Source organism: Staurois parvus, unplaced genomic scaffold (assembly GCF_062004578.1).
Source record: "Staurois parvus isolate SC_StPar_1 unplaced genomic scaffold, SC_StPar_1.0 ptg000249l, whole genome shotgun sequence".
In the NCBI taxonomy this organism is placed as follows: Eukaryota; Metazoa; Chordata; class Amphibia; order Anura; family Ranidae; genus Staurois; species Staurois parvus.
Genome location: NW_028318045.1, coordinates 13,851,066 through 13,875,788, shown reverse-complemented (window position 1 = coordinate 13,875,788; position 24,723 = coordinate 13,851,066). Strand labels below are relative to the sequence as shown.

The following is a 24,723-nucleotide window of genomic DNA, read 5'->3' as shown; positions in this document are numbered from 1 at the left end:
GGGCCAGCTCCATAATTCTTACGGTTTTGGAAAGGAATATCCAACATTATACAACATGCAAAGACATTTTAGACGATTGTGCACTACCAATCTTGTAGCCACAGTTTGGGGAAAGCCTTTTACTGTTCCAACATAACCATGCTACTATGCACAAAGCCAGCTCCATAAAGACATGGTTTGACTAGTTTGGAGTAGAGGAAGTCAAGTGATCTGAAGAAAGCTCTGACCTCAACTCTACTGAACACCTTTTGGATAAATGAGAACGTCAACTGTGAATCAAGTCTTTATATTAAGACCCTCTAAATCCCTGCACATCAGGACTTCACCTGACAGGAGGAGTAAAACAGTGTGGACCAAACAGGTTCTCCTTCTCTGCACATTGCTGTTAATATTACACTGTGAGCTAGAGACAGTATCATCCATGTGGAGATTCTTCTCCATTATTCAAATCAGCAGGCTGCTGGAGAGTGACTGAGCGTTACAGCTCATCTGCAGTGGAGAAAAGAACAGCCACCAGTGCAGGTGCCTTGCAAGTTTCTTGAGTCACATAACATCCTGAACAGAGTTACAAATATTTTGGTACTTAAGACAAATCACATATATATATATATATATATATATATATATATATATATATATATCTTAATTGTATATACAGCTGCATGCCTGGAGTTCAGCTCTAATAAAATGAAATGGAAAGGGAACCACCAGAGTTTACTTATTTGCTAATTAAAAAAAGAAAGAAAATATCTATAATAAATCTGAACATTTAATGAAACCAGGAGATTTAATGAAGTTTATTTATACACACTATGTATAATTTTCTCATGGCGAATGACTAAAAATTACCATCATATATCCATTAATGAACTTGGAGAATTTTTATTTTCGCAATGTGTTGCAATAGAAATGTTTGTACTGGAAGGGTATACAATTTTTTAGCCATGAAGACATTCATCTTGGATTTGGAAACTTTAAAGAGCCCTAGTTATTTTTGTCTTATTAAAGTAATTAGGTTGATGAAAGCAGACACTCTTCATTAGAGTTTAACGCAGAAGCTGCGCTCATTTTGCAGAACGTTATTTATCAGTCTGCAGTTTATGAGCTGTGGCCAATGTTAATGTAGTTTCACTGTCGTGTAAATATATTTATTCCTGTTCCAATCAAAGCAGTAAAATCAGAGGATGAATTACAAAGCGCCATTGCTGCAAAATCTTGTCACTTGCTTATCTCAGAAACTCACTAAGAAAGTCATTGTAAGAGACTTTGGATTTTAAATCTTTGTCAAAGTAACCCAGAATGTGGAAAAACTCCTCCTCAGAAACGTTGATGCCAAATTTCCGTAGGACCTAAGAAAAAAAATAAAATAAAATACATATCTGTGAAGGTTCTTATCTATCAAGGTCATGGTATACAACTAGCAGTAGTTAGCCACATTTTACTGGCATTGTTCTGTAACTATGAAGATGTTTTACCACTCGTGCAAGTGACTTCCAATTGCAACAACTGAGACAGCCACTTAGATAACTAGCAAAACAAGTTAAAAAATACCTTGTCATCAACCTACCCACTTCCCCTCTAAAACAGTTTTTTTGCATTTCTTTGCACACATATTAAATCAGCATTTTTGGCTAGAAAATTACTAGAAGCAGCAGATGCTGAGGGAAGGACTTAAAGCAGATTTTTGCGCCCATAACAGTAAAATGCACAGTTGCATTCAGTTCTGTATTCTCAATAATAAACACTGTATACTTTAATTCCAAAATAGTCTTTTACGTAAACAAACCATTACATTTTCTGCTCTTCTGCCTCTCCCATGTCACCAATGCCTCCTGGGAAGGCTACATTACCAGAGCCTTCCAAGAAATTGAGTTTTCTAAACCACAAGATCTTGTAGATACAGTAACTCGATTTTTTTTTTATTAATTCAGCACAAACCCTGTCAGATCTCAAAAAGTGCATGTGCAAGGTCTGGCACAGACCTTAGCGAAGGGCCGGCCCAGAGAAGGAAAAAAGCTAGCCACCGATGACATAAAAATTTTAAATGGCAGTGTTTTTCAGTATATGATTAATAGAGCCATAAGATTTTGAAAATGAAAAACAAAATAGGCAAATAACCATCTCAATCTTTATTAGTTTCCAAAAGAAAGTTTTTTAATGCTGGTAAGGTAAAAGTGTGTGTACGGGAGGAAGCATTGCATTGCTTCTGCTGTGAACTTTGACAGTGATTTGCTCCACTGTGCCTGCACCTACAGAAATCAGTAGGTCTTGTTGAAACTAATTTAAGTATGCAAATGTTGATAGCCTGGCCGCAGGTTCAATTAAAAACTGGGCTAGTACAGTTTTTTAATTGTAAAGTACATTTAAAAAAATTCAATATAGTGTACTCAGAATATGTATGGTTGATTTCTCTGTCTTAGCTGAGGTTTTCTTTTAGGCACATATTCAGGAACACACGCACGCGCACGCGCACGCACGCACGCACGCACACACACACACACACACACACACACACACACACACACACACACACCAAGGAACAGAATAGGAAAAAAAAATCAATGTACCTGTTTGAAATCCGAAATGCTTATATACCCTGTTCTTGCATCATCATAGGACTGGAAGGCTCTCCTCATTGGTCTCCAACAATCCACTATCTTTGGCTGGATTCTGAGTACGGCATCCATGAATGAGGAACCATGGAATCCCACGCTCATCTATAGGCAATGAAATACAGAAAAATACAAAAAATACAGCCTGTTTGTAACATGATCCACAGTAAATGAGATTACATCTGTTTAGAGGAAGGCAATATATAGATCATGAACTCCAAAAAATGAGGGGCCTAAGGAATAAACAGGATGTGGTGCCTACAGATAATAATCCCATATATCTGGGCCTGGATGATGCAACCTAAAGGAGTCTTTTCTGCACGTGCCCTAATCTGATTTGACAGATGTGCAGGACAGACAGAACTGGTTAAAGTGTATGTACAGCCAAAACAGTTTTTTTTTAATTATTCCACTGTTTTGATTGAGTGTGCAGGGTTACAACCCCTGTCTGTTTTTTCTTGCTTAAAACATACAGGAGAGCCAAACCAAATGATGAAAGATTCAGAATTACTTTTATTGTTCATCATATGATCACATAAATAATCCAATGCGTTTCAGGGGTTCACAAACAACCCCTTAATTTGGACATTTTAACAAGGCTTACATGGACTTAGTAAACTGAATAACAAGAATATCTCTAATTTGCTGGTAAATGACAAGAATAATTGTGCAGTATACTGTATGTCAGTAAAAGTTGGACAACAAAATGCTTCTTGATGAAAACGAATGGAGGTTTTAGATGTACACTTTAAAACTGAACTCCTGGGTAAATACAAGAGACACGTGCACTGTTAGTTGAACCTTGCTGTATTTTGTATATTTCATATCTGTGCAGTAATCAAGTGTAATAATTTGTCGTTGTGTAGGAGTTTCCTGTAGAAAAGACCAATCACTTCTGCTCTCTCTCCTTTTGTAGGATGACTTGTCTTGTCTCTGCCTCCTCCCATAGGTTTCTGTAGACAACCTTTAGTGGGTGGTCCTGCTGAGCCCCTCGCACAGATCTGCTCTCCGCACAGGCTATGTACAGCACAGTGATGATGCCACTGCTACTGTTACAAGGTAATAACTTAGTTTGTAAAGGTATTTGGTGAAAGTAGATTTATATTCTTTGTGGCTATTTAGGGATATATCTATATGAAGGCTTTTGTGACTGGAGTTCATCTTTAATTTTATGCCCAAAAACAAATCACAAAATAATGTTATTCCATTGAGAAGGGTTATTATTCTCAGCAGACAATCGTTAAAAGATAAGTTCACCTGCAGCTCAGCCCCTGATCCCCTGTCCCTGTGACAGTTGGTGGAGGATCCTCTCCCCGCACCTGCTGTCAAATTCTGAAAACAGCATGGCACGCGGCGGAATCATTCATTCACAGTTTCCTGTGAATTAATGTCTATAAGTACCGTCGGCCACTGTAGATGATGGCTTGCAGTTCTCAATTAACTATGAGGAGGGCACTGGTGAGCGCTTTCGTAGTCCATTGGTCTACCTGGTGGAGTAACTGCTTGCCTGTATGAGGCATTTTTAAAGTGTTCTTGAATTTTTTACAAAACTTCAGTGTAGGTTAGCTGAATTTTTGAATTAGTTGAAATTTTTTGGCTTGTCTTTGGCTGGCCTAATGTGACTGTGACAGTTGGCTCCATATTGTAGGCAGCAAAATATAAGCTCAAAGATCAGAAGCATGCACAACACGAATCTCTATAAAGAAAAAAACCACAATACATACTGGGATCCTTGGCTTTTGCAGTTTTACTCTCTGAAGGAGAGCTGATCCTTGCTGCTTTGGTCCAAATGTGACATTGCGCAGGAAGTCTGTGTATGACAAATTTCCGTTGTTTCTTAAATCATATTTCAGAGTTAACTGCTCCAGTTCTTCCTTCATCACATCCATGTTAAACCTTTTCATGACATCTGAAATAACAACAAGCCAATAGACATGCTCAGGTGATACTCGTTAATAGCGATGACCCAAGTTATCCGGAACCTGCAGGAAACTGGCACATGATGCAGCTGCTGGCTCAATCAGCTGCGACCATGAAAATCCCTTCAGACGCACTTAACATGTGGACAACGTCTTTGAGCATGTGGCCATATTAGGTCACTTATGTCCCAAGCATCCCTGTCCCTTTGTCCTGACCTTAAACTAGGGGGTGGGGGCAGAAGGGACACAGCCGATGACAGGAGTAGTGACAGCGGTATCAGAACTCTTGTGGCCGGCACCTCTGGAGGGATGCTGGAGATGCCAGTGCAATGACAGCTCAGCCAAGTAAACAAAGAGCGTCAGCAAAGGAAGACTGCCACCACTTGATTCCTCAGCTGGGCTCTGCACTAGATGGGTCATCAGTTGACTTCAGTACAACCAGCCTGTCAGATTTTTTTTTCATGCAATTACTGCCAGCGGCTATAGCCATCTACAGTAATCATTGTGTTTGCACTGCAGGAGGAATTCCCCCATCAACATTGACTGTGCTGATGAGCAACTGAGGCTGCAGGAAAGAAAACTGAATCATCTATGGCTACTGACTTTTGACAAAAAAAGGTTGAAATCTATATAACAGTAACTGTACCATTTAGTATACTTGAGAAACACAGTGCATGTGAAACAGCTGGTGAAAAAAAAACACAATGCCTAAAGTGGTTGTAAAGGCTCAAGGTTTTTACCTTCATGCATTCTATGCATGAAGGTAAAAAACCATCTGTGTGCAACAGCCCCCTAGCCCCCTAATACTTATCTGAGCCCCCATCTCAAACCAGTGATGTGCATGGAAGCAGCAGCTCTCTGGGGTCTCTCCCTCCTCATTGGCTGAGACAGAAGCGGGAGCCATTGGCGTCTGCTACTGTCAATCACAGCCAGTGAGCCAATCGGGCCAAGCCGCACTCTGTGTCTGAATAGACAGACAGAGCGGCGGCTCTGGACCAAGCCAGTTTGGGTTCCCCCATAGCAAGCTGATTGCTATGGGGGCACTCGGCAGAAGGTAGGGTCCAGGAGCACCGGCAGGGGACCCGAGAAGAGGAGGATCGGGGCTACTCTGTGCAAAACCACTGCATACAACAGGTAAGCATGGCGTGTGTTATTTAATCAGCCTTCAATATCACTTTAAAGTAGAACTATATGCAAAACATTTTTTATGATTTTGGATAGAGTATGAGATGGTTATAACCCATGTTAGTTTATTTTTTGCCATCTGTGTCCCATTGGGGAGATTTCCTTTCACTTCCTGTCTAATTGCCAAAACAGGAATTGAGAAAATCTCTGCAAATAAAGGGAATTCCTTGGGTTCCCCCAGGTCACCAGAACTAATGTCCCCACTGGAAAATTTCCCCTCTATTACTTTTTTAAGGACAACCCAAATTTTGGGGTTTCTTTTACTTCTTTTCAATGACAGTAGTAAACAGGACAATAGTGAGAGTGAACAGTGGCACAGACAGCAATAAAAACCTCACAGTTATTCTAATCAATCTCCACTCCGTCCAAAACTAAAAAAAAAAGTTTTGCCTTAGTTACATTTTAAATGCTTTACTTTAAATCACTTTTAGTCTATGCCCTGGCATCACTGGCTCCCACTTCTGCAATAGGGCAGTTACACTAAAGATTTTAGCAGAGTCACAAGAATCACAGGGAAAATAAAGAAAGGGACAAGCTTGTTGACTTCTTTACCTGAGAAATCAGAAGCAGAAACTTCTCCCTGCTTTTCAAGATCTTTCTCTCGGAATGCTTTATGTACGTCTTGCCAGCATTTGATAAGATTTATTTTCAATCTGCTCTCTACCCGCTCACAGTTTATGATTGGTGTAGAAGGAGGGGCTGCAGTACGTGGTCTCTGTATAGGAGTCTATGAAGAGAAACAGAACAGATATTACAGTATGCATGCTTAGTAGCAAAAAGAAGGCCATTCCTAACATACGCTGCGTATGAAGAGTGTGATCCAAATGGCTAATCACCAGATTACATCATCTGTTTATCTGATTTTCTTTATCTACCTACAGACAGATTTCTAATTATTTCACTAATTTACAGTAAAGACATATTCTGAAATACTAAAGAGTTGTAGTAATAGATCTAAGCCTTAACTATAATAAATGTAGTTTGCTAAAAACAAATTGACATTTCTTTCATAAAATACTCTTTGCAGCTTTCTTGCATATCAGTATTGCTCCCTACTGTGGCATCTTCATCATTACTCCACCAATTATCAGCTTCAGTATGAGGAATCAAAACCTCTACCAAGATGGCTGCCTCCAAACAGGAGAATCAGTACCAGGGAGACCTCATGAAATACTGCTGGCTAGTCCATTGTCTTCTGCCTGCATTTTTTGGGCACAGTTTCACCAGACCCAAAGTCTGTGGATAGAGTTTCCTAGAATCCTTGAACCTCTTCTGTAACTTGCACACAAACACAAAAATGACTTACAGTAGGCTTGTTAGCAATGGCTGGTGCCGTTTTGGGGCGTCTGGTCATAGAAGCTTGTCTCTTTCTGGTTGATGCCTTAGAGGTCGGTTCTGTATTATGTGATAATTGATCTTGTGAGGGTGTTTCTGGGATGTCATTGTTGAAATTCTTCAAGAAATCATGATATCTGAGATTTCCATATGAATTTAGGGGCAAGCTGTTCCAAAGATTTTCAAACTGTAAAGAACCAAAAAAGGGTAACAATGAAAAATTACCCCTTGCTAACATACTAACATAAAATGCACAAGCCACAGAATTATTCATACACACAATATAACTTACTTTTCTCATTTTCCTGCTACTGCCTAATAGACACACTATGGAGTAAACTTCATCTGGCCCATTGTTGTCATGTATGCTAATAAACACCCTTACCATCAACGAGTATAGACTATTGCTGGGATAATGCTACACAACCCTCTTCCATCTCCAAATAAATTTAGTTTAAATTACAAACAAATAAGTCACTCAGAAATCAGCAGAGAAGGCCTTCCAGTTAAATCTTTTAGCTCTGGTTTATACCAGTGTGACTTGTCATGTGATTTGACAGTTCCATTTGTGTCTATGGAACCGTTCAAGTCGGTGTGCCACTGACTTTGCGGTGTGGCACCGATTCTGAAGAAAGGTTCCTGCACTATTTTTGCCAACTTCATGTGTGACAAGGAAGCTGCACATGAAATTGCACTGACCAGCAGATATGAAATCGTGATACTTCAGGTGAAGTAGCGTGATTTCAAAGCCACATTCAGTGTGAACCAGGGCTTACCACCAGAGGCTTAAAGTGCAACTAACCCCCGAAACCAAAATTTTATATATTGTAGCTTACCAGTCACTGCATGTGGTGGCTGCATTAGTTTATTTTTTTTCAGGTTTCTATACATTTATTTTTACCTGGTGATTGGCCAGTAGCACACCTCCTGTCTTAGGGTGGCTACATTCACTCCTCCACTCATTGCCGGGATGAGGTCTTCCAGCACCCATTCATGATGTAAAAGCTTAGGGGATCCTACGCCCAGCAGTCATTCACTTGTCAAAATCATTGCCGCTGTCACTACTCCTGTCAGCCTTGTAATAGAAGGAAGGCACCCCCATCCTTACAGCAAACCACTGCGCCCAAGACAGCAGCCCCTCTCACCCACCCCTTTTCCCACCCCTGCCTTCACTGCATCAATGGAGGAGCAATGTAGCCACCAGGGGCGGACTGACAAATCATGGGGCCCCCGGGCAATAGGGGATCATGGGGCCCCTGTGTCCTTGCCCAAACTCAAAAAAGCCTATGAAAAAGGTACCAGGGGCATCTCATGGGGCCCTCTACTAACCCCCGGGTCCTCGGGCAGTGCCCGAGTTTCCAAATGGTTAGTCCACCCCTGGTAGCCACACTTGGACAGCATCATTGTCAATCAGTGGAGTGTGTGTTGTTGGATGGACTAGTAGATTTACATGGACTTTGCAGTAGTGAATAACAAGGTAAAGCCGAACTTCACTTTAGAAAAACAAATGGAGCTAACGGGCAAAATCCCTAAATGTACAGCTAGCACACCATTAGATACAAAATGGTAATACAGAATAAACCCAAACTCAAGTGCAGCACTCGTAAAACAAAAACAAAACTAATATTAGTCCAGTATGTGTGTTTATAGTAAAATGCCCATACATACAAAAGAACTCCATGAGAGTGCGTTTGGTGTGTCTTGTTCCATTATTATTTGCAATATAAGATAGAAGGTGGAATTTTCATTGTCAAGTTTTTAGCATTTTTTTTGTAATACAGTCTTGTGGTTTAAAGTGCATCTATCAGGTTTTTATTGCAGTCTGTCTGTGTATCCTTGAGACCATTGTCACTAGTACAAAAGAAGGGAAAATCCAAAATTCTGAGTTATCACCAGAACAGGAATAGAGAGGAAACTTTCTATTGGGGTTGCTTATTCCTGTGAGAATTGTTTAAGAGGGGATTTCACTTACTTTGAAGAGATTTCCTCTCCCTTCCTGTTGTGTCAACAGGCCAGGAAGTTATGGGACACCCCTGACAAAAAAAAAGCCCTGCATTACTTTAGCCTTTCCCCAATCTATCCAAAATAATAAAAAAAAAGTTTTAGATTTAGATATCCCTTAGATCTGACCTTGTACTATAGACAAGTTTACCTTTGCCCCTCTCCCCAACTTGCTGAAATGCTTGAAATAAAGGTATAAACAAGACACATAGTGGAAGATAAAAATATATTATACTAATCTTTCCTCTGATGAGGTCCCAGAAAATGCAGAGTACCCCATAACTTGCAAGAAGATGCTGCAGCACAGCACTGGGAGCTCCTTCTCAGTGAGATTTGGATCACCCACCATTTCCCAAATATCAATGGCAGGAAGAAAATGTCACCCTTACACAGGGGAAACAGCATTATAAAATTTTTTTTACGAGTATGCAAGGGGAGGAGGGCCATAAGTAAACAGTGGACCTTGCACTGTTTGGTGCAATGTCTGCTTTAGCTCTCCAGCACCTGCGAAAAACTGAAATTTTTCAGTTTTCAGTGAGACTGGCTCTTTAACCCCTTCACACCTAAGGGAAAAACAAATCTTAGCGCCTAAGGACAATTTTGCAACTTTGACGTGTTAGTAGAACGCTACATATCATCACAGCTACTTTGTACATCCAGGTGAATTATACCTTGTTTTTTTCAGGACAAATTGGGATTTCATTTGGTGATAAATGCTAATGGATATCTCCTGATTTTTTTTCTCATTACCAAAGGAAAATTGGCCCAAAATGGTAATAAAAAATCTTTTTGTTTAAATTTAGCTGTGTGTTTCTTGTTACTACCATAACCTACCACCAAAGAACAACCCAAAATAAATTTTCCAGCTCTTTGCAATCGCAGCGATACCATATGTGTGTATGTTATTTGTTGTTTGTACCCACAGTACAGCCCAGAAACAATAGTGCACATTTTGTTTTTAGTTTTTTTTTTTAACCTAAAACACACTGACACTGATACCAATTTAAAAAAAAAAATCCTGACCTTTGACCCTAACCCAAACACTAACCCTGGCACTGAACTACACTGAACTAGATCAAACCTTGATCTAGGTATTTTTTTTCCCTTTCTTTTTCAATATTTATCTATTTATCTTTTTTTTAACAAACAGTTGTTGTTTTTTTTCTCTATGCAAGGAGAGAGAGAGATACAATGTATCTCCCTCCTCCATTAAGAGAGAAAAAAAAACAAGGGGGGCGAACCGTACAGTGACTGATCACTGTGATAGCTAATCAGAGGCTATCACAGTGATCATGTGACTCGGAATCGGGAGCTCTCAGTGACACCTCCATCTTTGTGCTGGAAGCGTGCCATGCAGCGCGCTCCCATCACAAAAACAGGTACACAAATATGCAGCCCCACGGAAAAAAGTCCAGTTCTGTGAGGCCGCATATTTGTATGACATCGGCGTGAAGGGCTTACGATTTTTATTTTCATAGATATATATATATATATATATATATATATATATATATATAAAACATTCATAAAATTAGAATTCCCATTTGAATGTACAAAATACATCAGAGTTACAGTGTGAATCGAAGCGCAAGGACCACTACTTCCCGGACTTGTATGACATCACATCAGGCCTAGGATTGAGGCTTGGAATGCACAGCAACCAGCGAGAGTGGTGCAGCATTAGCAGCATCACAATACTTTACAAGCTGTATACACTGGTGCTGGTTTGTGAGGCACCTATACATGTGAATGTAATTCCTTTCCTTTCTCTCTTGAGTTATGCGGAGTGGTCTTACGGAGCCTTTCAAGCTCACTGGGATTTTGATTTTGAGACACTTTTTCTAGTTAGCTTAGTAGTCTGTTACTTCATGTGGAATGCACGGTGTCAGCTTTCCACTCGGAAAAAAGTCCTTCCTGTTTTAGGTGGTGGTGCACAACATTCTGGGTGAGGTTGGGAAGATTCGGGGTCTTGAGGACAGGTGGCTGACGGGGGCCTGGACAAAGGCATGGAGGAATGTCAGGCCCCTGTAACTGCTATCTGTCAATTTCTGGGTGCGTGGCTTCTCTTTCTTTCCTTTTAAGTCCGCTAGATTTTTATAAGATCTTATTCTGGAAATAGGCTGTACGCGTATGATAAATGTTTGTTTCTGGCGGAGCCTGACTATGGCGGCTGAGGAGAGCTCGAGGTAGGAGCTCTCGGATTAGCTCCTCTGTCCGATCCCCCTCAGGCCCCCATGGAAATGTGAAAACCAGCAGGGTGAGACCTACCTATGCCTAGTGGGCACCCTGGGAAGAGTGGCGGTCCGTGAGAGGGGAGACCCGGGAGCCGGAGATTAGCTGGTGTGCAGCCCTGCAGTGACGGCGTGTCTGGGTGCCGGGAGGTGTGGTGGCATGGCTCGAGTGCGTGGCCGGCCGCTATGCATCTCTGGGAGCCGAGGAAGCCGGCCGGCATCTGACAGGAGGAGGGAGAGACGCTGCCCCATAGTCCTGAAGTGCTGTGGTGAGGTGAGAGACAGTGTGGCTGACAGAGAGAGTAGAGGAAATAACAGCCCTCTGCTCTACAAACCCCTCCACCACAACTCAAAGAGTCCAGCGTTCCACAACGTTCCACAGCCCCCTCCACCATAACTCCCAGTGGGTTCACAGCCCCCTGCACTACAACTCCCGGCGTTTTACAGCCCCCTGCACCACAACTCTCAGCGTTACACAGCCCACTGCATCACAACTCCTAGCGTGCCACAGCCCCCTGCATTACACCTCCCAGCGCTCCACAGCCCCCTTGTACTACAGCTCCCAGAGCTATAAAGCCTCCTCCATCATTACAACTCCCAGCGTTACTCAGAAGAGCATGGAGAAAAGTCCTGGAGGGTCCCCCTGAGAGGAAGAGAGCGGACCTGCTGAAGGAATTGGAGGAAGGAGCCTGGAGCCATCTCACGAGAAGCGTTGGAGGGGTGAGTGAGTTTGGCGGTGGCCCCAAAACACAAAAACTGTATAGAGTTGGATGAAAGCAGGGAGAGAAAGAAAAGGGGGGGACCCCCAGAGAATAAGAATAAAAAAAATAAGGAGATAAACGCAAGGCGCAGGCAAAGGCATACAGAAGGGTGGGAAGACAAAGCTGGGAATTCTATCTCTACACCTTATTAATTTCTTCGTTTTGCAAATTATAAGTCTATAAGAGAAATAAAGTTTACACAAGAAATGAAAAATAAAAGTGCAAAGGGAACCGGGCCTAAAGGGACACAAACGGGGACAATTAAAAAGTACACATCCCAGGGAAATGTGACCCCAGAAAGGCCCCAGAGCAGAGAAGACAAAGGAGAGTCTGATTTAAGTATGCAAAATAGTCCTAAACAGTCAATGGAATTGGATATCAGTAATCAACAAATATCAGAGACAGAAACAGAATTACAAATCCCAAATAAAAGAGAGATGACAGAAATGTTCAAAGATCTGGAGAGAACAATAAAGCAAGAAATGGTAAAAATTCGGAATGATCTGGGGCAGTTGTTGTTAAGAGTGGAAGAAACTGAGCAGAAAGTTAAAAACCAGACCCAGATTATTTCCGAATTAGAGAAGAAGATAATTAATATGGAAAAAGCTCAGGAAAAATTGCAGTACAAGGTGGAAATTCAAGAAAATAGAGAAAGAAGGAGAAATATAAGGATAAGAGGGGTACCGGAAAGTTTAAAAGGAGAAATACTAGAAGAGATGGTCTGCAAAATACTGAATTTTATAATGGGAAACTCTGAAATCAAAAGGACTAATATAGAAGGAATCTCTAGAAACGGGAAACTCCAGGGGAATCATGAGAAAGACAGGCCGAGAGACATACTTGTAAAATTTTATGAATTACAACAAAGGGAAAAAATCTGGAGGAACACTAAGGGAAAACCAGTAATAAAGTATGGAGAAATGGATATTCAAATATATGCGGACTTGTCATCAGAGACTCTCCGGAGGAGGAGAGTTCTGAGGCCTTTGCTGGAGCAGATGAAAAAACAGAAGGTGCAATATAGATGGGGAGTTCCGGAGTGTTTAACAGGATGGAAAAATGGAATAACAGCCCATTTGAGGTTCCCAGAGGACTTGAGAAATTTTTGCAATAGACTTGAAATGCAGAAAATTGAAATAAAGGGTTGGGAAGAAGAATTTGGGGAAGAAAGAGTAGAAGGAGGGGAGGGGTGGAGACGGATGGGGGAGAGGGGGAGGGGCGGGGAGGGAGAGTGAAGGGGAGAGAAGTGTTTTTTTTTTTTTCTTCTCTTTTTCTTCTCTTTCTCCTTGCTCCCATTTCGTCGCCTCTCTTTTTTTTTTCCCTTATCCCTCCATCTTGACTCCTTTTTCCTCCTATAGAAAGATGAGTGGAGAGGGGGTCAAGGGGGGATCTGGATGGAGGGGAGCCTGTCCATGGGAAGAGTAAAGCCCTAAGGTTTAAGTCAAAGGTGGATGCTACTTCCACAAATGACGGTTAGGCAAAGTAAAGGCCTAAAAAGAGGGGGGAGGGAGGCGGGGAGAGGTGGTGTGGGAGGGGGAGGGAGGGGAGGGAGAGGAAAGGGAATGGGGGGAGTATTGGGAGAGGGGGGGAGGGAGAGAGAAAAGGGTAGAGGGATAAAAACGCTCTATAGGAATAAGAAAGAGGAAGGGAAGGAGGAAGAGGGAGACGGTAGGAAAAGAGTAAGATGGAAGAAATCCAATATATAACCTATAATGTAAAAGGGTTAAGCTGCCCAGGAAAGAGATTCAGGTTATTTAAAGAACTTCAACATAGAAAATCCTCAGTGGTATTCTTGCAGGAAACACATCTAGAGATAGAGTCGAAGGTTAGACTGAAGACTAGACATTTTCCAACATGGTTCTATGCGGATTCACCAACTAAAAGAGCAAAAGGAGTTGCTATAGGCTTCGCAAAGAATATAAGGTTCGAGGTGGAGGAGAGATTAACGGATCCGGAGGGGAGATTTTTATTTTTGAGAGGTAAACTACAGGGAATTGAGTGTACAATAGCAAATATATACAGCCCAAATAAGAGACCAGAGAGGTTTATGAGAGAAGTGCTGAAGAGATTGATGGATTTTAAAAGTGGGTGTATGATAGTAGCGGGAGACTTTAACATCTGCATGGACCCACGGATAGATACCACTTCCTCTGTGAGGAGGGAAGAAAGCAAATCCTTGAGAATGTTAAAGAAATTGATGCATGAGTGTCAGTTGGTGGACATCTGGAGAATTAGGAATATGAAGGAGAGAGACTATACTTTCTTTTCGCACGTACATGAGACTTATTCTAGATTAGATTACATATTAGTAGAACATCGAGTGATAGAGTCGGTGGTAAAAGTAAAAATTGAAGGAAGCACCCTGTCGGATCATGCCCCAGTTGCTATGAAGTTAAGATGGGGTAGAGAAGGGAGAGAAGGTTATGTATGGCGGTTGAATGAGGCACTTCTCATGGAGGAAGAGATTGGTCAAAGAATTGAGAGAGAAATTGAATGGTTTTTTGATGAGAATGAAACAGAGGATGTGTCGGTTGCAACGGTGTGGGAAGCACATAAAGCTTACATCAGAGGCCTACTTATTGCAATGGGGGCAAAAAAGAAAAAAGAAAGGAGAGAAAAGACAAATAGATTATTAAATGAAATATATGATCTTGAACAGGGGCATAAAAGGGAAAGAACTAAGGAGATAATGCAGAGGTTAATAAAGAAAAAAGAAGAATTAGAGAATGTAATGGAGGAGGAAAAAAGAAGAGTCTTTAATAAAATAACAAGTGAAAGGTACAGATGGGGAGATAGGCCGGGAAAGTATTTAATGAGAACTTTAAGAAAGAAGAAAAATAGAAATTATATTGAGAAAATAAGAAACCCCAAGGGGGAATTTGTACACTCAACCAAGGATATTGCTAGAATATTTAAAGAGTATTATGATGAGCTGTATAATATCATACCTCAGGATACGTTCAGGAAAACGGAAACAGTAAATAGAGAGAAAAGAAAGACATACCTAGAGGAGGCAGGTCTACCGAAATTAAGAGAAACACAACTGAACTCTCTAGAGGCAGAAATAACCACAGAGGAAATAAAATTAGCATTAGAAAGCATGGCGGGAGGGAAAAGCCCAGGTCCGGATGGATATACGGCCAAATACTATAAAAAATATAAAGAGCTTTTAATTCCCAAAATGAAGATTTATATGAACGCCTTGGGGAACGGGATGAAGATAAGGGGAGAGTCTTTACAGGCGAATATAGTATTGATACAAAAAGAAGATAAAGATCCCTCACAATGTGCGAGTTATCGTCCCATAGCGCTGCTGAATGTAGACACTAAAATATATGCAAAGGTTCTGGCAAATAGACTGAAAGAGCTGATGCCAGAGTGGGTACATGGAGACCAGGTGGGGTTTGTCTCGGGAAGAGAGGGTAGAGATAATGCTCTGAGATCACTGTTGCTTATACAGGAGGGCAAAAAAGGGAAAACCCCAATGATACTGATGTCGATAGATGCTGAGAAGGCATTCGACAGAGTGAGTTGGGGTTTTATGATGGACACTCTGGAAGCGTTGGGAGTGGGAGATAGAATGAGAGGGTGGATTGGAGAGTTGTATAGAGGGCCTACCGCTACCATAATGGTAAATGGAGGAAGATCAGAGTACTTTAAGATGTCAAATGGTACAAGACAGGGATGCCCATTGTCCCCACTGCTATACGTGTTGTCACTGGAGCCCTTACTGTCCATGATTAGAAAGAACATAGACATAAAAGGAATAAAGATAGGTGATAGAGAACACAAGGTAGTGGCCTATGCGGACGACCTGATGTTTTATGTTGGAAACCCTAGAACATCACTTCCAAATTTAATGAAAGCATTGAGGGAGTATGGAGACCTGTCGAACCTGAAAATTAACCCGACAAAGACCGAAATCTTAAACATAAATCTCAAAAACGATAAATGTTTGTTTCTTAGCCTGAGGGTGTGTTTAGGTGTAGGTAGGGTTGTGTTTTGCATAATTTAGTAGTTTTCGGATAATAAAATTATGTTTCTTTGTATATACAGTGGGGATCGAAAGTTTGGGCACTCTGCAGAATTTATAGCATGCACTGCCCCCTTTGCAAAGCTGAGACCTGCCAGTGTCATGGATTGTTCTCAATCATCGTCTGGGAAGACCAGGTGATGTCAATCTCAAAGGTTTTAAATGCCCAGACTCATCTGACCTTGCCCCAACAATCAGCACCATGGGTTCTTCTAAGCAGTTGTCTAGAAACCTGAAACTGAAAATAGTTGACGCTCACAAAGCTGGAGAAGGCTATAAGAAGATAGCAAAGCGTTTTCAGATGTCAATATCCTCTGTTCGGAATGTAATTAAGAAATGGCAGTCATCAGGAACAGTGGAAGGTAAAGCAACATCTGGAAGACCAAGAAAAATATCAGACAGAACAGCTCGCAGGATTGTGAGAAAAACAATTCAAAACCCACGTTTGACTGCACGATCCCTCCAGAAAGATCTGGCAGACACTGGAGTTGTGGTACACTATTCCACTATAAAGAGATACTTGTACAAATATGGTCTTCATGGAAGAGTCATCATAAGAAAACCTCTTCTACATCCTCACCACAAAAATCATCATTTGAACTTTGCAAATGAACATATAGACAAGCCTGATGCATTTTGAAAACAAGTTCTGTGGACCGATGAGGTTAAACTTGAACTTTTTGGCCGGAATGAGCAAAGGTACGTTTGGAGAAGAAGGGGCACAGAATTTAATGAAAAGAACCTCTGTCCAACTGTTAAGCATGGGGTTGGATCAATCATGCTTTGGGGTTGTGCTGCAGCTAGTGGCACAGGGAACATCTCACGAGTAGAAGGAAAAATGGATTCAATAAAATCTCAGCAAATTTTGGATGGTAACTTGATGCCATCTGTGAAAAAACTGAAGTTAAAGAGAGGATGGCTTCTACAAATGGATAATGATCCTAAACACACCTCGAAATCCACGGAGGATTACATCAAGAGGCGTAAACTGAAGGTTTTGCCATGGCCTTCACAATCTCCTGACCTCAACATAATTGAAAATCTAAGGACAGACCTTAAAAGAGCAGTGCGTGACAGACAGCCCAGAAATCTCAAAGAACTGGAAGACTTTTGTAAGGAAGAATGAGCAAAGATACCTCAAACAAGAATTGAAAGACTCTTGGCTGGCTACAAACAGCGTTTACAAGCTGTGATACTTGCCAAAGGGGGCAGTACAAGATATTAACTCTGCAGGGTGCCCAAACTTTTGCAGATGCCATTTTTTTGTTTTCTGTTATTTTGAAAGTGTAAATGATGGAAATAAAATCTAAATTTTGTTGACATATTATAAGAATGTCTAATTTGTAATTTGATGCCTTTTGGATATTTTTCCATCTTTCCTTGGCTTCTTTATGCACATTAATACAAATTTTTAGCTGGGGTGCCCAAACTTTCGATCCCCACTGTAGATCTATTTATGATATTTTCAGAAAAAGACGTTTTCTTTTCTGTTATTTGCTGATATAAGCTTGTTTATTTTTGTTTATGTATAGATATATTCATTTTTATTTTATTTTTTGTATATATGTAAATATCTTTCTATTATGTTTGCAAGATTTTAAATAAACAAAAATTGACACATGTGAGTGTACAATCTTTATGTCTTTGTTTTGGTTTATAATAAATACTACACCATGATAGCTTTATATGATATCTCCTGCTTGGTTGCTTTATGAGTGATTTGCCATTTGACTGGAGGAAGATATTGGGATCATCTTTGAGTGATAAAGACCCTATAGAACAAACAGCTGATTGACCTGCCTGTAAAAAAGGGGTCAATCACCTCTGGTGAGTGTGCATTTTGCTTATTGAGTACAAGCGGTGAAGAAAAAAAGAAACATAACAAAGAGTTTTAGAGAAGAGTTCTAAATTACTACTACTACTACTACTACTTAATTGAAATTGGCGTTGGGCATAACATCACTTCAGACTTTTTCACCATATGAATTTAGTTATATGCTTAAATGTAATTTATAGTATACATATGTTTATTTGTCACCCGGTTACAGGATATACATGTATATTTTTTTTTAATGAAGATAGTGCCGAATCCTTTTTCCATTTCACTTCTTGCACAGTGTGAATTGTCTTCAGGAGAAGATTACTGTTACAAGTATGCACTACAACCATTTATTAAGTGTTTGGGATATGTAGACGTTATCATTTTAGGAATTCAACAAGAGATTTACTTTGCATGTACCTTAGAATGCTTCTTTAAAATAAAAACATTTCAAAACATACATTTGTCTAGCTGACTCTGAAAAAAAATATCTTGAAAAGTATGTTTTGTAGTACATAATAACCTTGAATTTATGTCTGAAAAACACAAATAGTATACTTCTTACCTGGTCATCTGTAAGCAACATGAAGTTCCTGTTGCAGAGCTCACGGAAGTCTTCCTTAGAAATGACGGAAATGCCAGCATAGTCTATGTTTAGGAACTCCTGAGCAATGGAGTTAAAGCGTGCCGTAATGACTTCTTGGATGTGTGTAAAGATGTCTTTCATTGTCAGCTCTTGCCCGGATCTCGGCCTGGTGGCTCTCTCCACTCTGTCCACCCAGGTGGAAACAGGCTATGAGAAACAAATATCAATGAGTTATTAGAAAAATATGGAGGTGTTCATTTACTATAGAGGCCAATTTTATAAAGAGCAAGCAGAAAGAGAATGTTCTTAAAGGTCATTAGGACAGCCAGCTCACCGAGAGACTTTCAAGAACTGTATCTTAGGAAGCGGAAGCTGTAAAGAGATCTTCCATATTTCAGCCCCCACTGCCCAGCACTCTAGAGCTGAAAAATAGTTTATGAAAGGGTAACTTTTCATTCCCCAAGTATTTAAAAACAGGGGCAAAATCTACCTATAATCAATTTGCTTGTGTTCTCTTGCTGATTCTTCCTCCATCACAGCTGGTACTGAGATCAACACTGCTGGCCACATGAGGTGCAGGGACATTACTTCCCCAGTCATGTGACAGTAATCAAACTCAGTGATTGGCTGCTAGGCCCAATAACTCTCACTGGGGAGCAGGTCACATGCTCCACCATACCTGAAAGTGCCAGTAGTGCTTCAGGCTGCAACAAGGAAGCAGTGGTAATGGAGCACACTTAAAGTGGTTGTAAACCCTTACATATACCCAGTGAAGTGACTGGCCACCAAAAGAAAGCTCTACCTGTCTCATACAAATGATACAAATTTCATTTGGGTAGTTTTGCATGATTAAGCAATTAAGATTCAAAGTGTGACAGCGCCAAAAACTTAAAATGGACTTGGCAGGAAAGGGGGTGAAAGTGTCCGGTATGGAGGTGGTTAAATAGTGTACTATAGCACTGGCAAATTATTGCTATGACATACTATACTGTGGGCATGTTGGGTTTTTTTTTTCTTACAGGTAACTGCATGTTGTTTTTTTTAACAGCTATTATTTCATTTATTTATATTCGCTGTAGCATTTAGACAAACTCATCCATTCGTCAACACATCTGTACATTTATAGGGTATAAACTATTGAAAATTCAGACAAGCAGAGGCGGTTATGACAAGTCTATATGTTCAGAGAGCATCTTATATTGTTTTAAATGTCAGCATCAGGTTTGTCAGTGTGGATTGGTCATGTGTCTAACAGACACTTACAAGTAAAATTGCAGGTTTTATTCAGAATTTCTTGATGTGAAAACAACAGACACAAGCCTTTTTTTTTTGTTCACGCAAATGGCAATAGTACGAACCTCAGAGCTGGAGAAATTGTGTAGGAAATCTTTCCAGTCTATTGTGCGGTCCTCGTTCAGCGACAGTTTGCTCAGTAGGTACATGAATTGTTTGTCCGTTAGCTTAAAACAGAAGCTGTCAAGAATCCGATGTAATTCAAAAGGCTTTATTGTTCCGGTGTCGTCCTTATCAAATGAGGAAAATGCCTGAAGGTGACAGGAAAGGAGGTGAATTATTATTCTCAGTCACTTTGGGAAAAGTACACAGTAAAATGCGCAGTGATTTTATTGGCTCTGCGGTCTCCACACGTCATGTTTTTCAGGAAAAACAATAAATCTCTGCTCAATATATTTTGGTCCTCTCTGGGACGGTTACATACAATGTTACAGGAAATGGCAGAAAAAATAAAACCAGGGAGGGAAGATGACAGCTGTCCTTAAAGCATATCTAAGCTCAAAAACAAAAATGTAATATATTGCAGCTTACCAGTCCTTACATGTGGTGTATGCAGTAATATTCAGGCTTTTTCCCTTTATGAAACTGTAAAAAGCTGAACTAAACCCCACTATCCTTTACAGTCAGGGAAGTTGCCATCTCAACCTCTGTTTGACCTGCATTTGCCATGGCTATGTTTTTCCCTCCATCTATGGACGGAGCTATGGTTGCCACCCAGGCAACTTCATACATGTCAGCTTATGTTCACCTCCACTTCTTACTGGATGAGAGGATTAGGAGTTTACACAAATAAAATAACATTGTTTAATGCTTTCAGGTCAATTCACAGCATCTCTGACAAGATCAAAAGGTATTTTCTGTACTTGCCTGATACTCCATTCTCCCCCCCCCCCCCAAAAAAAAAACAAAAAAAAACGAATGCAGCCCCCAGCTCTAGACGCTGTGGTGGTTGCATTAGTTTTCTTGTTTTCTTTTTGTGGGGCCCTTTCCTTTATTTTCACCTGTTGATCCAGCTAGTAAATCTGTTATTTTTCCTTTAACATACTAAGCTGTCTAGTAAAAGTGGCAGTTTTAACATGAAATAATAAATGCCCATTTTTTTGCAGGTAAAAAAATGGGCATTTATTATTTTTTGTTTCTTGAGCCTCTAAAGCAGGGGTGTCAAACTGGCAGCCCTCCAGCTGTTGCAAAACTACAAGTCCCTTCATGCCTTTGCCTTTCGGAGTCATGCCTGTAACTGTCAATCTTGCAATGCCAGTTTAACACCCGTGCTCTAAAGCATTCACAAGCAATAAGCAGATCTCTGGCACCATGCAAGTCTCCTGAAGACCTGTCAGTGTATCTGTGATCCCATATGGGCAAGCAGATACTTACTGACAGGAATACACCAAGAACTAGCATGGTGATGTACAGCGCCGTGGTAGCTTATTGAGAACTTCCAGCTGACAGCCGCAAAGGCTGTCGAAACTTGTAGTGTTTTCATTCACAGAATACGGTGACAGGGGGATCTGGGGGGTGCAGGGGCAGTTCAGTTCATTACATGTTACACCCTGAACATGTTACGAAAGGTGAACTTATACTTTAAGTAAAACTGTTGTTTTGCTGTGCTGTAGAAAGGCATGGGTTCACTTTACAGTTGATACTGTATGTCTTTCATATCGTTAAGAGGTTGTCAATTTTACTTTATGGCAGAAATTTATGTACACCTTGTATTTCTGTACCACCAAAATATATTTCAGAAAAGTCAGATCAACATATAATTTTAGCTGCCGATAGCTCTGGATCGACTAATTGTTTTATCGTTCACCGAAGGTAAACTCAGCTCATGCTTTTTTTATAACACACTCACTTTGAACTGCCCAGGTCTGTGAGGTCTACCTAAAGCTGAACTAAACCCCACTATCCTTTACAGCCAAGGAAGTTGCCATCTCAACCTCTGTTTGACCTGCATTTGCCATGGTGCAGCACATGTGACCAGCTATTTGATGGTTTGACAGTTCGGTTCAAAGCACAAAAAGCTGTGACAATTATCATTTATGAATGTCTTGAATGTAACTGTTTTGGGAAACAGTTAAATCGATGGGTCTAAATAATACATTTGCTTGTTAGAGTTGGGAAAGCAGTCCATGGAGCAGGTTCAGAGTTCCTTTCTTACTTTATACAGCTTGTCCTGTGAGGCCTTTACTGCTTCTTTTAGCCTAACAAGGATCTTCTGTGGGCTGAGAGTTTGCAGGTCCTCTGTTGGCACAATCTGCTCTTGCCTTTGTCCATACTTAGAAGCCCTTCCATCATCAATCATCCTTAAAAAGTCAAAATATGACAGCTTGCTGTCTATCACTCTCAACCTTAGCCTGGTGGGAACATAAAACAAGCGGGATGGGTACGTTATAGAAAACATTAAACATAATCCTTCATTTTGAGTCCTGCACAGCTATTGACAGTAATTTAGGAGGCACATCATACATTATGGATGGAGGTGATCAAAGCTTTATCGACTGCTCCCAATTCCTCTTTTAGAAAGAAACAACTGGACATATTTTATAACACAAAAAAATGTATTTTAACAGCATAAAATGAAAACGGGTTGTAATACCATAAAATTGATGCAGCAGATAAATGCTGATTCTGTACACATGTAAGAAATGTTCATTCCATATTTTTATATTTCATCATTTAGTTTAAAGGCTTATTTACACATTGCCTTACATAAGCACACGTGTTAATGCAGTGCACGTTCAAGCACAAAAAAACATGATTTTGGATTTTCTATTGCATGTTCATTGCAGTGTATTTTTATTGCATGTTACTGAATTGTATCAGTGTGAATGGGCCTGAAAGGAGGACTCCAGACCAAACACATGATGATTCAGTAAAATATATAAATTATAGTCATTTGTGCAGTTCTGGAGGGGAGGGGGTTACCATTTTGTTTCAGCTAAAATCTTTATTCATTTAGTGTATTTTCTGCAATGTTATTTACCTGTAGAATCCTCTGTTGTGGTCAATATAGAACAACTTCTCAGTATCTTTTTTGAATGAATGATTAATTAATCTTCAGTATTTATCATGGACTGATCTCTATCCCATCCTACAACCATCTCCCCACCCTCCTTCCTCTCTGGTGACAGTCAACAGCACAGTGGAGACTGAGAAATGAGTGATCAGTGGTCTTTAATTGCTCTGTTTTTGGACTTAGAAGAGGCAGGGGACAGATGCAGCATCAGATCAATGCTGTATCCACCTGGGTGAGTATAATTTTTTTTTGATTTTTTTTGTTAATCCCAAACTTTTATTTTAATAGATTGCATTAAAGTAAATAAAACAACCTTCTGCCTTTACAACCAATTCAAGCAGACACTACCATTAGAGGAGATATGGAAGGAGGAAGGAGGATCTGTGGTTGTGCTATTGTATTGACTATTTTGCAAATAAATGAAACATATTTATGGAAAGGAAAAACACTGCAAGTAAGCATTTATTTTTAAGTATTTTATTGAGATAATGACAGGGTCACCTTAATGAAACAAGACTGGTAGAGAGCAGTGAACAACACAAAGAAAATACCACTGAGTTTGTAAGCACATGAAAGAAGGAAACAAAGAGAAAGGGAAAAGTGGAAAGGAAAGGAAAAAGAAAAAAAGGAAAGGAAAGAAAACGAAAGGAAAGGAAAGGAAAAAGAAAAAAAGGAAAGGAAAGGAAAGGAAAAAGGAAAAGAAAGGAAAGGAAAGCAAATAGGAAAAGAAAAGAAAAAGGAAAAGAAAGGAAAAAGGAAAAGAAAGGAAAGGAAAAAGGAAAGTAAAGGGAAAAAAAAAGGGAAAAAGGAAAGGAAAGGAAAAAGGAAAAGAAGGGAAAGGAGAATGGAAAGGAAAAAGGAAAAGAAAAAGAAAGGAAAGAGGAAAATAAAAAGGAAAAGAAAGGAAAAAGGAAAGGGAAAAGGAAAGGAAAGAAAAGGAAAGAAAAGGAGAAAAAGGAAAAGAAAGGAAAGGAGAAAGGAAAGGAAAAAGTAAAAGAAAGGAAAGGAGAAGGAAAGGAAAATAAAGGAAAGGAAAAAGGAAAGGAATTATAATGTTGACAGCACTTTGCTACTGTGTAACTTTTTTGAGACTTTTTCATCACATACAAATAAAGAAGCAATTGTGTATACAAAGAACAGTGAGGTGTGAGCGCACAGAAGAACAGAGAGGTACATGTATCATAACACACTTAGTCCTTGGCTAAAACAAAGAAGTAAATTACCATCGGGGCTGTTTACTCTCCAAACACTCTGCTATATCTCTCCTTCTCAGATATTAGAATCTGTATTCCGACCATCAGCCTCCTCTAGGCAGCACATGTAATTATGTAGTGAATACAATAAAACAAACAAGTATGCCTATATCCCTCGACCCTGTGCGGCATTGCAGCTTGTTAGAGAGATATGTTGAGTATTGCTGAATACACATTGTAAAGTTGATCTAATAAATATTAATATTTATACAATGCAAAGAATGTCGGAGGGAATTTGCCTGGAAGCGGCAAGCAAGAAAAGCATTGCTTCTAGTGGCCTGGGAACGCATGGGAGAACCAGTCGAGCGGCCGCCATGTTCAGAACATCTGTCGGGTGTGCTTCAGGAGAGTTGGCAGTGCCCTCGTGCAGCTGCCAGGGTGTCTCATGTGCTCCAGTCAGCTGCCGGATTTCCCCTTTATGTTTAACCAATATCAAAGGCGCTGGGGAGAGGGCAGGCACAATAGAAGTGTCTAATCGGAGAAAAGAACCTTTAAATGACTCCCATAGACTCAACACGCTCTCATTTACCCTGTATTATACTGTACATCTGCTGAATGTACGACAATCAGCCCTCATTCGACAGAAGAATAAACTAAAGGCTGGCTCAATAAAAAGAGATCAGATCCTTCCATTGAGCAGTAATCATAGTCTTTAGCACACTTCAGCGTAACCTCATATTAC

General features: G+C 40.3%; 1 protein-coding gene across 1 annotated transcript in view; it reads right to left on the bottom strand.

Annotated features, from left to right (window-relative positions):
- Window positions 1-751: 751 nt before the first annotated feature.
- The window catches only part of EFCAB6 (EF-hand calcium binding domain 6), a 212,375-nt gene continuing 188,403 nt past the window's right edge, over window positions 752-24,723 (bottom strand). The window contains exons 25-32 of the mRNA XM_089680804.1: window positions 21,931-22,126; window positions 19,841-20,026; window positions 18,462-18,689; window positions 7,023-7,238; window positions 6,269-6,443; window positions 4,337-4,521; window positions 2,568-2,717; window positions 752-1,349 (exon numbers count right to left, since the gene is read on the bottom strand). Of these exons, the coding sequence (XP_089536930.1) occupies window positions 1,227-1,349; window positions 2,568-2,717; window positions 4,337-4,521; window positions 6,269-6,443; window positions 7,023-7,238; window positions 18,462-18,689; window positions 19,841-20,026; window positions 21,931-22,126 (1,459 nt within the window). The 3' untranslated portion in view covers window positions 752-1,226. The remainder of the gene's footprint in view (window positions 1,350-2,567; window positions 2,718-4,336; window positions 4,522-6,268; window positions 6,444-7,022; window positions 7,239-18,461; window positions 18,690-19,840; window positions 20,027-21,930; window positions 22,127-24,723) is intronic.